Source organism: Vanessa atalanta, chromosome 17 (genome assembly GCF_905147765.1).
Source record: "Vanessa atalanta chromosome 17, ilVanAtal1.2, whole genome shotgun sequence".
NCBI classification, from domain to species: Eukaryota; Metazoa; Arthropoda; class Insecta; order Lepidoptera; family Nymphalidae; genus Vanessa; species Vanessa atalanta.
The window spans coordinates 4,812,657-4,832,089 of NC_061887.1; the positions used below are offsets into that span (position 1 = coordinate 4,812,657).

Below are 19,433 nucleotides of genomic sequence, written 5' to 3' on the forward strand. Positions count from 1 at the left end.
CGCCTTATTCTGTAACGTGTATAGTTATAGTAAGCTTTTTAAAACGGATCATTAAGTCAGGATGTTTTCTTAAGCAGCAGTACAATTCTGTAAGATGTCATTTCGTATCTCGCTCATAAAATGTTAGATTTCAACATTTAGCGGCTTACATTTAGTGATTTCCTTTAAATGAAATAATTATTACAGTCAATGTCATCGCTCACTTTCTAATATTTTCTGCGGTGAGATTCGTGTTTGTTCTTACAGAATAGCTCTACTGTTAGTTTTTTTTTTTTATTTGACTATCAATAAGTATGGTCGTTAATTATCTTCAATATTGAATAAGGCAATTTAAATTGGAGTGCAGTAACTTTACAATAAATTTGACCTTAACTTAACATCTTGCTCCATTAAAACTTCAAAATAGATATAAATCAATGTATGTAATGCAAGAAGTTAAATAAACATGTATTCGTATGAAAGTCATTCTATTTTTGAATTAAAAAAATATATATTTAAAGTGAATTCCATGCATAGTCTGTGCATTATCGTGACTGCTGCATTATGCATAAAGACGACATCATTCTGGCGATGAAACATTAGTAAGCAATTGTTTGCGGCTTGCATACAAAACAATACTGATGGAAAAAGATTTAATGTTTTATCCAAAGATCCTTTTGACTTTCGCAGAACGCAAGTCAATAATAAAAATATATATTTTTTTTTATTGCCATTCGCAATGCAAAAGTAGTTTCTATTTTTGAATTATAATATTGGACGCTTATTTCGTGCTCAACAAAAAAGTCGTTTCAAAATTGCACGTTGTTTATAAAATTGAAAATAGATTCGACTTACACTTCACCTCAATTCCAAATCGAACAATTGCTCTATTTCAGTAACATTACTACCTACAAACGTTCGCTATGACTCTTTGATACGATTACATTTTCATATCTTGACTACTGAAACGAATAATGATTGGCGTTGATTGCTAAGTCTATGTATTACGTTATTCAATACAAAATTCGGGTACTAGATCAAAAAAAAAATCCAATACCGAGAACAATCTATTTCCATATAAAATTTAACGCTTTTTGTTTAACGATCAGATTACATGTTCTCGACCTTTAGGAAGAAAAGGTGATACAATCAACAAAAGAAATAGAAAAATTATAAAGAATGAGAAACTGAAACGTTATATTGGACTGATTTTTATTTTCACACGTAAAAAGAAAAAAATCTAGGTTGGAAAATTTATACTGTGTGTTCACTTTCGTATTCAACTGTTTGTAGGACCTTGCTCTGTCAGAACCGGTTCCGAACCTCTTCATTATAGGGCGACTCAGCTTAACGTAAGAAACCACGATTTAACTCCCATCCATGGACTCTTCATGGAAATATCACGACTTTGTATATTACACGGTGAATTCACAATTAAACTTGCTATTGAACGTCAATGCCATGCTTGACTTTTAAATGTATATATGTATATATATCCATCAAAAAATGAACGCGTTTGAAATATTTTAAATATAGAACCATCAAATGTCAAATAAAAATTCGCGCCTTATAAATGTCACATAGACTTGTTTTTTTTTTTAATTTACCAGCGCGCTGGATGTGGTTCGGAATAACATTGTTAATACCATCTAATACCTAACTGAAAATTGAGAAATTTTCCGTAATGGGAAATACAAAATAGAGTACATATATTAATACACCGTTTAAATACTAACGGACTTGTACAAAGAGTAAAAAAAAATTTTGCTTTAGAGCCTCTAATTGTACAATTTAATTAATTATATTTCGCCTCTATATTAGTTTTATTTTTGTTTACAACTCTTAAATTGTAAAAAAAAGTAAGTCTTAAAGATGTAATGTTTTTTCATTTCATTTTAAAAATGGAAATGCCCATGCCCTATTTAGCAAGTTGAAACAATGTTCCGCTTATTAAAAATATTTTTTATAATGATCCAGTAGAGATCGTTATTTATTAATGAACTACTAAAGTCGAAACGATCTCGAAAGGATGTCAATGAATGATGCTGGTATCTCATCCCGCATTTTTGTAGCGAGCCAACATCACTGGCGACGATTAGTGTTTCGCCTACCAGAATTACCCACTCCAGACATCCACTTCCCGACGTCTCGCTAAATGCGCGACTCTTTGAATTGCATTCTTTTCTGATCTAATGAGATCGAGTGAGATGAAAAATGGTCGAATTTATATTCATCTGTTTGACATGTCGCGTTACCGCCTAGCTTTAGATCAATCGGCGTGGCGCCGCGACGGGAACAACCCTGCATTTGTCACCGGACCACCGGCACCGCTGTATTTATAGCGCGATGCCCGCGCATGCGCCCGTGGGCGGCTAAAGCTTCACAGATAAATTTATTCGGATATATGTATTAACCATAAACACAAACTCATTCACACGCACAAATATAAAACCCTATGTGTAACCTAAACGCGCTAGCCCTTGCAAACCCTCTCTTATAAATATATTTTAATTAAAAAATTAATCATACTGATCTATACATATCTACAAACACTAATTCATTAAAATTATAATAATTGTATAAGATATAAGTATCTGAGGTAGATCTTGAAGCTTATGTCACGTATTATAATTTGAAGAGACAAAAGTACATAACAAAAACAATAGACTCGTTACGGTAATGGAATTCGTTGCCGATGGCAACTCTTGATGGTGATGCTTTTTATGCTTCTCCCCATAGCCTCTCTCGTGATTCTTCGTATGGTTCTTTAGGTGCTTGTGGAAGCAAAGCCTAGCAAGGTTGTTTTGCATCCTGGGGCAATCGTAATCTTCGTTACCGTCACAGCGACACACCGTTAGGGCCGCCGCTTTCTCTTGCTTCCTTAAGATTTCTATGGAGTTCAGACACTTGTTGGAGCACTTTTTGCCGCGGTACACTGATCTACATAGTTGGTAGTAGTAACCTAAAGCTGTTGCACACTGCGCGTCAGCTAAACAAATAAGTTGGGAGAGGCGACAAGAAGATGTCGCATTAGCCGCTCCTCTCAATACTTGTGGTCGACATACATCAATTCTTTTCTTCGCGTCCAAGCAATACTGGTCTTCGCATTGGCACTGTAACAAAAAAAAAACCGTTTTTATTACCAATATTAAAATGAGTAAAAGCCGTAAATACAGTGTGTAGCATACAATAATAACATTTTGAGTTCGTAAAATATTTTTATGACACCAGAAATATTCTGACAAACGACGTTTTTACAACGATGTATCAGTTTAGACGTAACGTCGGTATGCGCGTTTCCTAAAATTACCGTTACTAAAAATGTGTGATATAAAATTTTCATTACGTTTTATAATTGAGGTTATTAAACGAGTGGCTAACGGTTTTATAGTTCGTAGATATTTCGTAACGATCACGTCCATATAATTCTCATCAGCTTACCGGTTGACGGTATTACGATAACACTACGAATTTGAATAAGCCTAATTGAATATTTTGCATAGCGGTCGTTCCATTTTCAAACATAATCGAAAATGATTTTGTCGAAATATAGATGAAAAATCGAATTCATTCGAAAATGACGTAAGCTATGAAACTAATTAACCGCTTTTGACGGTATCGTTTAATTAAAGGTCAATTTATGGTCCTTTATGCGATGTTACAGATAAATAAGCCTCCGTCTTACGCTATATTTTTTGTCGGGAGGCAACACCTGCGCAAGAATGAGCGCTGCGGTAGGTCCCGATCAAGACGTCAAATCTCAAGGCTGCGCGGCCGCTTTGCCCTACCTTTCGATACACATTGCCCAAGCACACCACCATAATCACACCGTTACAACGACATAATCAACTCGACCGGTTCCTGATAATAATAACGTTTCCTTAAAAAACCGGACGGAATAAATCTTGAACGAACTTCATAAATATTATTAAGTAATTTCAAATATCCTGACAAAACTTAACTAAAACTAGGGTTTCGTTTAGTCAGATCCTTCTTATATAGGAACAAATAGTAAAATTCAAATAGCAGATCTGTGAAACTAAAATAACAGTCTGTCTATATGCTTGAAAAAAAACAACGTAAAAATGCCTATAATCTTTTTAAATTTTTAATCTTCATATACAGGGTTATTGCTAATTCGACGTATTCCCGTTAGAAGGTAATAAGGGTGACTATTTGCGATAATTTTAACCCCCATATGCATAGTGCAACTTTTTTTTAAATAAATTTTTGAAGTTGCAATTTTGACTTATAAAAAAATCTAAAAAATGTGATAATTCAAAAATGGTTCACTTTGCACTATGCATATGGGGGTTAAAATTATCGCAAATAGTCAACCCTATTACCTCCTAACGGGAATACATCGAATTACCAATAACCCTGTATATATGAATTTTTAGTTTCCCAATTATTAAATCAAGTAAATTCAGTATTGTTAAAATTGAAGTATTTGTAATTAGAATGCAAACCGGTCTAAACTGGATTCAAATTCACGCAAGAGTATAAACGCATTCAGCCTAAATATCTGCGTTCTATATCATCTACATTTATCTACTTCGATTATAAGACAAACACAATCATCGTAATATTTACAAAGAGATTTTGGCGTCATTAATGTCATCAAAAGGTCGTTTGAACTGATGTTTCATGAATGAATATCACATTACTGTAATTGTGTATGTTGTTTATGTTGGTGGTCCAGCAGATGTCATTTCCAAATATGCTGTTTTAATCTCTTATATATTTTAGAAAGTTAATGATATGCATCTGCTGATTGTGTAAATTGAATTTTTATAGGCCTTTACGTATGATTCTATGTAATTATCTGGAATTTAAAATATTCCACTGTACACCTTTACTGTTGCAATATTATCTTAACCTTTAAATTTTAAATAGTTTTAATATAAAGTCATGTATCAGCAGTATATATATTATAAGCAAATTAAACATTATGAAATCTTTCTCATTTTTCACAATAATTTAGGGATAATTGAATATTTATGTTACATTAAAATATTACACACAGTACACTCTCTCAAATATGTCGATTTTTTCAAACTCGTATACCATTATACATATTTTAGATGTGCACCTTTAAAGTTACGTCAATGAGAGGTCGTCAACCGGGACCCTCAGCTATGATGCCGATGCCTCGTATCCGACAAATCTGACGTCTAAATTAGATTTTATTGCGGGGCGTCTGTACCAAAGCTAACCAACATAAACAGACCTCCCATGCCTCGCATGGAACCCATTACATCCAATTAAAGAAACTAGCCCTAATAGTAGCTCACAATAATTTGGTCGTCTTCTTCAATTGAGAAAGACGCTGTAAACAAGCTGTGATGAAAAATTACTGTAGCAAATACGACCTTTGCCACAGAGGCAATATAAAATCACGAAAACGATGCGTTACTTTAACAATTTACAACGTTATTTAATATAAATGTTATATCAGCTCTTAACAAGATAATGTTTCAACAAATGCGAACCCTGACCTGAAACACCCATTCATTCTTGGAAATAACGATGACGTTGACATTTTAACGAAGTTTAGTTATCGAATACTATCACGAATTATTTAAATGTAAAACAGGTCGTCCTACTAAATCCTATAAAAACAAATGATGTGTTACTTCATACAATAATAACGCAGCCCAGTATGCATATGTATCTTTAGCTTATAATAAATAATATTCCGAGTCTAAAATATACTCTGTGCTCAAATGTACACCAATTGTCACCGCGATCAGTTAAACAATTCAGAAGTTGATAAGATGTATCTAGTAGCGAATTACAATAGTAAATGGTACAAAAAATCTATTCTATTAAAAACTACAAATACATAATATATAAGAGCCAACTTCACGGTGATCGGTCAAACGTTGTCATCGTTTATTAATCTCAAACAGATTATTAACAGAGTTCATATATTTTATATAAAAGGAAAAAAAAGATTAAGTATTTTTTTATTCGAAATATAAATTCAAATCATTTAAATTGAAATTTAAAATTATAGAATTCACGATTGGATTTTATCGTCGTCATTGATCGTAGATGGCTCAGGTGCGATAACGATGGCATATTTATAAAACCTCTTTATCGTTAGGATGAAACTGCAAGGTTAACAAGTACAAAATAAACATTTTCTACAAAATTTGTAAGTGGTAACCTCTGCCTATAGACCAGCGCCGACCGTGTTATATCCCTTGTGCCTGTAGTTACACTGCCTCATATACCGTTCAAACTAGAACACAACGATACTAAGTAATGCTCTTAATTGTATAATATGTGAATATTTAAATAAAATAGAAATATTTTAAGATTAATATTGACTTACGTTCATGAGTTCCTTCCCTTCTTCAGTGGACGTTAATGCGATGAGGGCGTGCTCACAGGCCTTCGGGCACACGGTGGTAGGTTTAGAGAGTACTTCGTTACAAAGATTCATGTAGTTGTTGATTGCGGCGCCGCAACCAGTACGGTATAGACATCGCATTCGCGCATCCTCGCACGACGTGCTGCCGGCCGCCACCACCGTCAGGCTCAGCACCGCCACTAGCAACCACATTACCTACAGGAAATAAAAGACTATAAATTAAACTGTTCTTTTGATGAACAACATAAAGAGTTAAATAGAGACAGCCCAAAACCAGCACAGCCACAAACAAATCCGGGTTGAATGGCCGTGCTAATTTGGCTAGGCTATTTTTAATTTATGTATTTATAAATCAGTACCTAACTAATTATCGAAGACATGACATTATATAAATATTTTTTACACTATATATTAATGAAAAAAAATATATTCTTATTATACCTGCCCGTTTCTTCAATGCAAGTCTAAACATTAGACTTTATTAATTAATTCGCTATTTAGCGACTATATCATTAATATAATAGGTACACTTATTTATTTTTAACACTTACACTGTTTTGGTTTTCAACTAACGAGACTTTAGGTAATTCATCTTCAGCTAAAAGAAGATGTTTGAATTGGACCCACAAAACATATGATAAACAGAAAAAGACAATATTTACAATATATCTGATAAAGTTACAACTGCTAAATTATATAATTATGCGTTCATTAAGAGCTCGTTAAAGAGTCGAGTAAGCTAAATTCCTAGAAAGCTCTATAACCCATATAACAGATTGCTCAATCAAATATTATAATCATAAGATCGTAGATGGTGATACACACGAGCGACCGAGTTGCTATAGGTATATTCTTGGCAGTCAGTACACTTATTCATTACTCATTCTGCAGAAACGTCATTAACCTCCAATCACACAAGCTATTAACACATTTAATCTCGCGAGCTCCACTTCCACTTGATTCATAAACATCAAACACTAACCATTAAAATTTGATTACTATCTTTATATGACTATACTTTTTTTTTAAATATGAAATAATTATACCGTACAAGGACATCATTATTGTGCCAAAATTATAACTTAAGCACTTGTATTATTAAACTACTTACATTTATGGTACTGAAACCGTAATTGATTAAGTTATTAAACAAAAAAGCGATTGCTTTCGTGTAATAACATAATTATTCATTATTTATACATATGCATTGGCATTTTTTGCATTGGCAGCCTGTAAATTTTTCCACTGCTGGGCTAAAGGCCTCCTCTCCCTTTGAGGAGAAGGTTTGGAGCATATTCCACCACGCTGCTCCAATGCGGGTTGGCGGAATACACATGTGGCAGAATTTCGTTGAAATTAGACACATGCAGGTTTCCTCACGATGTTTTCCTTCACCGCCGAGCACGAGATGAATTATAAACACAAATTAAGCACATGAAAATTCAGTGGTGCCTGCCTGGGATTGAACCCGAAATTATCGGTTAAGATGCACGCGTTCTAACCACTGGGCCAAAAGTTAACGGGATAAAAGTTATAACTTCAAATATAATTTCTGCCGAAATTAAAAAGGTTCATTAAAGCGCCCCCTTTCATAAAAAGTATTAAAAAAAATTGGAAAATTCGTTTTGATAATACTCGTGTCTAATAATAAGTAGTAATAAAAAAAATATAGGGATAGGCAAACGTAAAAATCAAAACCTTATCTAAATAGAGAGAACAATCGTTAGAGCTGTTTCCGAGATACTTACACGACATAAAATAATATAAAATAATTTCTCATTTATTATTATAATATTCGTTAATCAGTAACTCATAACATGATATCAGTATTGCAACACTGTAAACTCGTTCGGGTCGACTTGGTAATCCTTGACTGATCCCGAAGCCTTCTCGGAAGCTGGGTAAACAAACAGAATCGCCTCACGTACTTCTCACTCGCTACTAACTTACACATTTACCGTAACATATTAGGGTTGACAGAGATCATATCTTAACATTTCATACCGAACCAATCAAATAGTACAATAATAATAATAATTTAATATTAAATTTACAATAAAGTAAATCAATTTAAATAATACGAAATAAAGATTTGTACAGTTTGTTTGTTTTAAAGGAATAAAAAAATACTATCTTTGAGGATATAAAAACGTTGGATTTGGTGAATATATGAAATAGACATAAATTATTGGTAGACGGTACAACTCTAACAAGTCAAAATGACACATTGACAGCCCTTAGAAGTAAAGAGGCACGGGTCGTCGTACGGCGAAGTGGCCAATGGTAAAAGAAAACAAAGTGACAACTTGATGTCCGTCGCCTCCACTCCGAGTGAAACATTACAATAACAATTGATACCTGCGCTTCTTCGCCTAGCCTTTATTTCCTTAGAATTAAAGCTGACGAGAATGTATCGCCTACGGTAGCAAAGATAAGCAGAGACGAACGTGCGTCTTTTGTTTTGTTTGTTAATTAAATTGTATTTAAAGCAAGTTTATTCAGAGGTAAGAATAATATTGAATAGATTTTATGAACTTTGTTAATATTCGTGACTTGCGAGTTACGCGCTCGGAATTGTAAAGGCAGCTGTCGATGGCGAGTCGAAATTTCGGAGAAACGTCGTGAGACACGAAAAGGTCCAAGTAAAAATGTCTTCGACCTTAAAAACGGAGCCGACATCGGACGTTATCTAAATCGAGATCATGGAAGAATCTGTGCGACATTTCCACTTTGAAACGTTGGACGGTTAGCGTATAAGTGTGAAAAGCACTAATAATTGCTCGCACACAGTCGATACGGTGGGTTTTTTTATTGGAAAGAATTTTTTAAACCTTTAACATTTTAATATTCAAAATCGAATACAATTGAAGTAAAAAATATTTTAACATATTTATGAACGTCGAATAAATAGCTATAAATATAATATTGACAAAAAAAAATTTGAGATCATCCTACAAATATCACTTTTTATGAACAAATTACTGTAAGTTAAATAACTTTAATTAAATACTAATCTAAGCAGAACATTTGCTATAAATATAATATTTTAAGTAGTAATTAAATAAGAAAATTGAAATGACAAAATAATGAAGGCGAAGATCGTGCACGAGCAACATCAGTAAGGCTCTAATGTCTAGTGTTAAATACAAAGTCAAACATATGGGTCCCCGTGCACCTCATTATAGCGTGTCGTTAAGCTACAATAGATTGAACAAACACAGGACTCTCATGTAGTATCCACGGACCCAAGCAACTATAATACTACTACATAACTGTTGTGAAGTCCCATGCATCATTTTTATTAAGGATTTTTGGAGCTTATTTTACTCCTGACAGATTTTCATCCCACACATGCCTATAAGTCCACACGATGTTTTCCTACCACAAATAAATAGTAAACACTACTTAAGAAGAAAGACAGTAGAATTTTTCGAATTTGCAGCCGCATTTTTCTTAAGTATTCGTAAAAATTAAACATAAATACAAATAACGAGGATATACAAAGCAAACCAGCAAACCAAATACTACTTGGAGGAAGTTTTTTGTGTGAGCCCGTCTTGATAGGTACTACCCTCTCATAAGTTATTCTACTGCCAAACAGCAGCACTTAATATTATTGAGACTTTAGATTTGTAGGGCGATTGAAACAGAATAACGACGGGACATAACATCTTAGTTACCAAGGTATGTGGCGCATTGTTGTTGTAACGATAATATGGCGCTATTGGATAAATAATTATTTAATTTTATAATTAAAGAATTTAAAATAGGAACCTTTAATAAAAAAAGTATTAAATGAAACATAAGACAAAGGAGTCTAGAATTAGAGAGCCATCTGTTCTATGTAACGTTATAAAAAAGACACCCATTTACGGTTCCTGTCCGTGTTATAAATTACGCGTTTTTATGTTTAGAAAGTTGAAACGGACACATTACGGTATAAATGTTTTTCTCTTACTTCTAAGAACAATTGTGTAACGATTGAAAAACTCGTCTGTTATGATATCACTCTAACATTACAGATTATAAATGAATGCGAGGACATATTTCAAATAGAAAAAATAAAGATTTTTATCCACAAGCTTATTCTCATTTCGTTTTTGATTAAAATTTAAAAAAATTTATCGCATACTACGTAGTACTACATAATAGGGTACCTTAGAAAATTACTACTTAAAATTAGATCAAATTGCTTTAGTGGCTAGATTATAAAGCTGGCCAATAAATACCCTTCAAACTGTTTAAATAAAAGGGAAGATTCTTGTTTAATGTCTATCGATTACATATTTTGCTGCCTACTAAACTTGAATAACTAGACATCATCAACATTGACTATTATAATTATAAAGTTTATAGGATACACGTATCAAAATGCCGTTATACACCGTAAGTCGGTTATCAAAATTTCAGGAGTGAGATATGAACTGAATTTGTAATCGGTTTTCCGAACCCAAATATATAGATATTCTACCGCCAAACAACAGTACTCATTATTGTTATGTCCCGGTTTGAAGGGTGAGTGAGCCAATGTAACTACAGACACAATTGACCTGACATCTAAGTTCCCAAGGTGGGTGTCGAATTGGTGATGTAAGGAATAGTTAATATTTGTTACAGCGCCATTGTCTATGGGCGGTGGTGACCACTTATTATCATTCGCTCGTCCTTCTATATAAAAAAAAAACAATTAGGTAGTCGAACTACGTTTAAACAAACTTTCAAATTACTCGTAAGAGCCTATTTGAAAAAGGTTTAAAATATTCATTTTGAATGTATTGCCTTCAAGTGAACAAATAAAAAATGTCGACGAGTTACTTCATACATTACCGTATGTATTAGCAAGTTACCTTGGTCACAAAACAAACGTTATACTTATTACCCGGCCTTGCTGTTGTTTTCATAACGATTACTCGTCTTACGTATATTTGCTAGACAATTTAACAATTTGCGCAAACGACTTTCGTTCTATGCGACAGATAAATAATTATAAGGACAGTTCGAGTTGTGAGTATTTTAAATAATCGTTATACATATGTATTCAAACTAATATGCGCAATCAGTTTCAATTTAAATCGAACAATTAAGGGAATATAAATCGTTTTTAGATTAAATAACAAATTAAGAGCGAAATACATATGTTGGCCGAAATAATAATATCGATTTTATACATTTTATAGCAACGTTTGTCAATGTGCGGAATAGTTGTAATTGTGTTGCCAAAACTAAAAAAAAAAAAAGTAATTGTTTCGGCATTCTCAATTAAATTCAACCGACAAAGCAAACATAAGTACGATTAAAAATTTACAATGTAATATTGCAACGTTTAATGCCGCAGCTGATAACACGACCTAAATGAATTAACACAATCAGGTTAAGATTACACGCGAAGACATCGCTAAAATGATAAATGTCTCTGCGGTTATGACCTACTATATGGGCTTTATTTATTTTTTTCAATTAGTTAAATACACATTGAGTTACAATTTAACTAGTACATTTTCCATTTTTTATTCGTTTGTAGATAGTGATTCGATATAGAAACCAATATTAATAATAAGGTTCTATATTTAAATTTTTGTAGAGAATTTGCCGCGCCGCCAAATTTATTTATATAAAAAAATAAACGAGTACTCTAAGCCTGATCCATCTTTATATTATATCGATCATAATTGTCTTTAAAACATTTCTAAATATTAAACATAAAAACGGTGTCATACAGCTTTAACAATTAATCCACTTCTGATTCTGACACATTCTGCGCACCATACTTTTTTTAATTTACAGGCCGTTCACTGATTTTATATATTACACACGTGAAACAATAGTATTACGCAAGTACCTAACGCACCCCGCATTGTAATTACTCGAAAACAAGTACTTAAGATAACGTATCGTGTTTGATAGTCTGCATTGCGTTAGAATGTTACAAAGGTCTTAATGAAACAGATTTTTATATATTTGTTCCATATTTAAAAAACAATAAAAAATACTTGACAGTTTCAGTAAATTTAAACAATCATACTGATACCACAAATTCATTTAAATTAAAAATAACCAAATAATTCAATGCAATAGCTTTACGATTAACATTTAATTTTTAATGTTTCTAATTTTAAAATATCGTTAGGATTAGGATATGTTTTTTTTTTTTAAAATAAATCTAATACGTTAAATTTCAACCTATGTAACCTATTTTTATCATATAAAATAGAATTTTTCGCAAATAGTATTCCTTTTTCTTATTTTTTATCACAAATTAGCTACACTTTAAGCATTTAAACTAATTCGTTTGAGTTATTAACAAATTATACAGATTATTTATTTTAAACCTTTTTTTAGAGTCGCATCTTCATCTTAACTAGGTAATGTACTATATAGATAAAATAAAATTATGATAAAAAGATGAATTTAATTTATTTATATATTTATTTATTTTCGTTATTATGTAGAATGCTTGAAATTAAAAGTTCTATATAATATAATATTTCACGAAATCAACATTTCACATGAGCGGGTATATCAGTGTAGTATTACCCACATCGAACGTTTAACATAACCAGTTATAACTCTAACATTGTAACCGTCAATGAGGCTATCGTGGTTTGTTTACTTGCTTAGTCTAATATAAACGTAGAACTTAACCTCTTTAATGCCAAAAAAAAAAATACTTTAAAAAGTTTTATAGATTTCCGTTTCACCTAAACTAAAAAAGTTGTGTGCATTGATATTTAAAATTATTATGCATTGATTGACAGAACAAACTTAAATATCGAATTGTTAAAACGTATTATTTAATAAGACTTCTGTATAAAACCCGAAGGAGAAATAACAGCATTTAATCAATGCAACTTAACTTGACCTCAACTTTATATGTTCAGTTTTGAGTGATAAGTAATATATTGCCAATATTTTGATAAAAGTCCCAATAACACAATATTCAACCAAGACTCAATAAGCTTTTGTCTTTAAAATAAATATTTATACTCATTTTTTTGCATCAGATTTAAACTGAAGCATTTTATATATTTTTTTTAGTTAAGAAAATTTTACTCGTATAAATACTATTTATTTAAATAACGTAGGCATTTTAATTAGCCGCAAATTTATATCGTCAACTGAAACTAAGTTCGCTGGTATGTTCGCGCTGCTATCTTTGGCAATGCAATTCCAAGTATAAATAGACGGGATGCGACACAGCGTAGAATGTCACTAGGTTTATTTCAGGGAATCAGTGCAAGCGAACAGGACACCGTTATCATTGGAATACGTATTACTTCTCCGCTTACACGTGAGAACGTCGAATGCAAATCATTAATCATTGCTTATTGCAACGCTGGCCTTATCTTATTTAGGCTCAAAAGTGGACTCCTAATTCATTTATCACTATCTCTAGTCATCTAACATCTTACACATGTCATTCCTAATACATCCGTCTTCCCCCTGTGTTCCTCTTCCACTAAAACCATCCATATTTATACTTATTCTCGTAATCACATAATAAAACCGCCAATTCAAATGTCTAAGAAAATTAGATCTTGAATTTCCTCGCTTTATACCAGAAAAACATCGAGAGCAATGATGGTATCTGCAATATTGTCATCGTAAAAGGGCTAGGCAAGATCTTCATGTTACAAAAACATGCGGGCGACACAATAATGAACTCGATTTCTCAGGCCTCTCGTATTTCTCCGACAAATAAGTGTTTATGATAATAAGGAACAAATCTAACGTAAGTAAATTACATGTAAAATTGAATTAATAAGTATTACTAATAACTCATATTATTTTTTTATATTTTCCACGAAAGTCGATTTGACCTGACAACACTTTTTTTTATTATTCAACGAGACGACTTGACATTTTTTGGTAGATTTTAGTCCGCAGATGGTAAGATATCCCTTATTTTGGACAAGACCAATAATAAATCACAAAGATTTAGGGCAAATTTGTCACATGTGGCATGCAGCTGCAGCACTGCAACACTCACATTTTGTTTTATTTCGTTTTCAATCATTCAAATATAATTTTTATTAATTGAAACATTCTTTAGCAAAAGACATAGATATCATAGAAATTAATAAACCTTATATCATACAATGGGAGTCACAGATAAATAAAAAACAATCGACCATAAACAAAATCAATAATTTGTAAAATATAAAAATATTTTAATCGTTAACATCTATAATATTGCTTGCTATTGATTGCGTTAGGAAATCATTATTTATGTACGACTATACTGATTTTAAATAATGATAAAATACAATTTGTATAATTAATTGCATAAATACGTTAAACAAACAGGAAAACGCTTGCACGAACGCGTGACTAAAATCAAAACAGTAATCGAATACAGCGTGTATCACAATCAGTTTTGGCACCCTCCATAAATTGCCTATAAAACTGTAAGAATGGAAATAACAAAACGTATTGTGTAACGCCACAAACGTGCTCAATATAAACGAACATAACATTTATATAAGTAAATATTAATAAAGTTCGTAACTCAATTTACTTTGCCATTCAATAATGGGTAGATCAAGCTGGTACACTAATTCAAATAATTACATAATATACACACTATACACTAGTTCAAACTAATACAAATAAAACTAACTTTTTTTTTAAGCCTGCAAATGGGTAAGATAGTTTTATTTGTTATATGGCCATACAAATAAGCCATTTTTACTGGATGTTGTTCACTGGTAAAAATGCTTGGATAGGTTTGACGTCTCTTAGTAAAAACTCTAACAATATGCCTAATAGTAATCAAACGTTGGTTCAAATATGGGGGCTTATGAACAATACATAAAAAAATTAACAATATATATATACTATTGGTGAGGAAAAAGTTAAATCTTTTAATTCCACTATCTCACGAGGTTAAGCTAATATGTGACTGGATTGTGTTATAAGTGTGACATTATCAAACCAAATATAAAAGCTTGTACAAACATCCTTTGAGATGAGTAAAGTACTTCACGACAGGCTAGTTTCGTAGACAGGGCACGTCATGTAACGTAATACCCTTGAGGACAGACATGCACAGTTAATTGAGTAAACATAGATTATACACATCGTGTGCTTCTAACTTATCCGATTTCTTTTCTTAACAAAACTAACTTTAAAAAGAAAAAAAACAAATGAGACAACGACCACGCAGTTTGCATTTATAATTAATATTTAAATAGCCTTATTTCTATGTTAACCAAATCATTCCTTGAAACGTCTAATATTAACATAATTTTACACTCAAGAGTCGCCGCGCTAATTTGCGTCTCAAAATTCGTTACGTCTTTCAAAAACACGGCCAGTCTTACATGTCGCTGCTATAAACATTTTTATAATATTTGTTTGTTTTTTTTTACTGACACTTTCGATAAAGTAAAGCAAAAAGCCGTTGTTGCATTAATCAGATATTCCTTTAGTATTGAGTTTGTTACTATTAAGCTCTACATTTTTATAATATCGATAAACTTTAATTCCTATTTCTACTGAATAATTCACATGAAATTTATAATTTTATGCTATTAATCTCTTAGCATCTTTAAGTATATAAAAATGTTTATAAGACATTTAAGCTGACAGTTTTTATTGACTTTTGACATATATTAATTATTTAAAAAAACCTGTGTCAAATCCGTTAAAAAAAAAACCTGTATGATTCTGATAAACGGTATGTTGTCAAACATATTTCGAACAATCGAATTTCTCAATAGATTTATATTTATAGCATTTTGCACGTCACTACAGGTAGTTAAGGAGTTAGGACAACTTATTATGGACAACAAGGCGTAATAAATCAATCGAGCAATGCGTTCTGTTTTATTACTAGTACGTGCGTCCGCAGCTTAGTATAGACTATCGCATCTGTTTTGTATAATTCTCAAACATTAGACGTGAATCTATAATCTTTACCTATTTATAAGGCTCTAAATACAGCAAATTTTGCAGTTTTATTGGAATTCTGTTCTCTTGCAGGTTCTATTTGTAACCCCATGAACTAAAATAAATAATAATATAATCGTCATACCGAAATAAAGTCACTAAATCAATATCAAAATGAACAGATATATCCACGCGGTCAAGATTTATACAGTAACACTTAATGTTATCAATTCTTATAATAAATGAACAGTATTTTTACGCATTAAAATATAAATAAAGCAACATGTAATTTAATAACATTCGGTATAATTTTGCACTTAAGTTTAGTTTCTATTAATATTCCATCGATGTACGAAAAAAATTCCGCCTTATAAATTTATAAATCAGCATTTCGATGGCCATAAATTTAAATTGAAGAGGTTAGTTGCTCGGAAACTTATTTTAGCAATGCTCGTAAATCAATCAACAACGTCAGGTTTTTATTATGTTTTCTACTATTCCAGGCTCTATTGTTCCTTAATTTCAAATATGTATTAAACTAACCTTGTTTTGTGACCTTAAGATGCCATAACGCTAATGTAAAGTAAAAATTTCTGGAAAAGTTGACATATTTTATTTATATATGAATGTTAATAATAATATAGGAATGTAAAAATTACACCGAAATTAGTTTATTACATTTTCATAACGTCGATGGCCACGTACGGACGATAAAAAATATGTATGTATAGTTTTTATTCATTGATAATTGTACTTAAACTGCAATTTAAAAAAGACTTTTAATAGAATAGTTATTAAAAAAAGAACAAAAATCGATAAGTTAAGTAATATTAATTTATTCATTCATGAGTCGTTCCTTATTTTTTTGTTATATAATTATAATCTATAGTAATTCATCGCATCAATTATTTCATTCGAAACCTTAATGCGAGTTCATTTCGTTCGTGCATGATACATCTACGTCAACTACTTAATAGACCATCACATTATTTCAGCTCACGTTTGCATTACAGCTAAGGACACGGGAAAAGCGAGGACAATACATTATTACATAGTGGATTAAACGAACTATTTCTATGCTTTACTACGAGTGTTTTTTTTTGTAACGAATAATGGTTCGACTACAACTTTATTATAGAAAATAATGAATAGAAATTTCTTTTGTTGAACTTTTTCGACGACTCTACGTCTACACACTAGCTAAACAGACCTTTTTCGAATTATGTCTTCGGACATTATATGAATTCTAAATAAATACTTTGTGTTATTATTGTATATGTCTATATTAAAACTATTACTTTTCAAAAATTTTCAGAGTTTTAGAAAAGCATTTACTACACATTTTTAATATAAATGACCAATAAAATTAAGTTTTTACTAATAAAAATAATTAATTTATATTTATGAAGACAAGAGAGTAAGATATTTTCTAAGTAGAAATCAAATAAGGTATACATTTTCGTTAAAAAATAAATTTATAAATTAAAGTTTAAATAAGAAAATAGAACGTACTTTTATTTCGTTGCTTCGTCTTAGTCACATGGCTCGTGTTCGGTGAAAAGTTTAACAAAAACTTTACGATCGCCTACAAATATACCACTGATCCAGTCACAAACCAAACATCACAAACTAAATTCCACAAGAGTTATTGTTCAATTTATTAAATATTTTCACTTTTGTTTATGTTATTTTATAATTCGTATAGGATGTTTTGTTTTGGCATCGATGTCAACGAGCGGTTTACAATGCACACGTACAATTCAGCCGCGCGCACGCTTCAGATTGAGTTGTGAATGTTTGCTCGGCGGCCCGCGCGCACAGATGACAGCTTCAATATCTTCCCTTCCCGTGCCCCTCAGCCTTTTGGGATAAATAAAAGTAAAACAGAGCACTACGGAATAGAGTTGTCCTGTTTTTATTTAGTTTTATTTGTCTAACCGGTCTTCGAAGAGTGTATACGATGATTTAAAAATTAAATCCAAATTGATGAGCTATATTTGAAAATTATAAAACAAAAAATAAAATAAAATTCGATATCAAATATAATAAATAAATATTACCCTTTTTAGTTTAATTTTTATTTTTATAATATTGCTATATATTTTCAAAAAGCATACAAATTTTTAATCTATTCATTGAAAATTAAATATTTCTGTTCTAAAGTTCAAATTTGCTTGTTAAATCTCACCTATACCTACTTCGGGAGTTGTTTATATGTAACAAGTTCTCGAGAAAGTCATTATTGAGACCTTCGTCGGGGCATATTTTTTGTTCGAACTTTGGAGCGGCCGACGTTTGTGTACTATAATAAAAAACGGTTTATTTTAAAATTGCGTTGATTGAGTTGTTACGGCGGCGGCGGCGGCGGACGGAGGCGGGCGGCGGGAGCTCCAGTCCAATATTGAAGTGATTTCATGCTTGCGTGTTGGTTCATGAACACAGTTGCAAGATACATGGTAATGGTTATGTTAATATTTAAGTTTGTTTAGCTTAACGACTCATCTCACTTATTATATTCCAATTTAAAATACTGCATTTTATGTTTTCATGTTGTACTTGATGGAAATTACAGTTTATATCTTCCTAATTACATAAATTAATCAAGTCATTGTTTATTTCCACTATTATTTCAACATCATAATATTATATACGACATTCAAGTTAGTAAGGCGTTTATTTTTGTCACGATAAGGTTATTATTGAAATAATCACAGCTTCAAAAAACAAACACACCTCACACAAATAGAGTCGTGCATATAATATTAAAGTAACATCCTATTACATGTTATAGAGATTGAAAAATGACCTGTCTTTAGAAGCTTTGTAGTTTATTCCACGACAAGGTTTAATTCCTTTTTTTAGTTTATAAGTAAACGTTTCAAAATTACATTTGACACTCTTCGGTTAAAATTCACATACTCTAGCCTAGTCCAGCTCAAAAAGGGGAAACAAAAATATAAACTCTTTTAATAAAAAAGTATAAGACGTAAGTGTTTTTTTTTATGTTATGAGTTGACCTTTCCAAATAATCGGATATCAGTGATAAGGATAACACATAAAATATATCCATGGTATAATCCACTGATGGAAAACTCTCGGTACTCCGTCTTTTCAATCCGGTCTGGTTCTATACCGTCTTTAAACCACTCTTAAAGATGAGGGCGGAGGCCAAACTATAATGTTTTTT

At 31.7% G+C, this 19,433-nt stretch overlaps 1 protein-coding gene across 1 annotated transcript; it reads right to left on the bottom strand.

The window, feature by feature from the left end:
- Nucleotides 1-1,868: 1,868 nt before the first annotated feature.
- Nucleotides 1,869-17,999, bottom strand: LOC125070540 (growth arrest-specific protein 1-like). The gene is made up of 3 exons (XM_047680444.1): nucleotides 17,759-17,999; nucleotides 6,320-6,553; nucleotides 1,869-3,092 (listed from the first exon to the last, which is right to left on the bottom strand). The coding sequence occupies exons 2-3, from the start codon at nucleotides 6,548-6,550 to the stop codon at nucleotides 2,598-2,600; spliced, it is 726 nt and encodes a 241-aa protein (XP_047536400.1). The 5' UTR covers nucleotides 6,551-6,553; nucleotides 17,759-17,999; the 3' UTR covers nucleotides 1,869-2,597.
- Between the last annotated feature and the right edge of the window lie 1,434 nt (nucleotides 18,000-19,433).

What these genes read in the sequence shown, in the direction of transcription:
- LOC125070540 (XM_047680444.1), bottom strand. Translation starts at nt 6,550, where the DNA reads ATGTGGTTGCTAGTGGCGGTGCTGAGCCTGACGGTGGTGGCGGCCGGC. An exon ending in AAGGGAAGGAACTCATGAAC is followed by an intron (nt 3,093 to 6,319) that starts GTAAGTCAATAT and finishes TTTTTGTTACAG; the next exon opens with TGCCAATGCGAAGACCAGTA.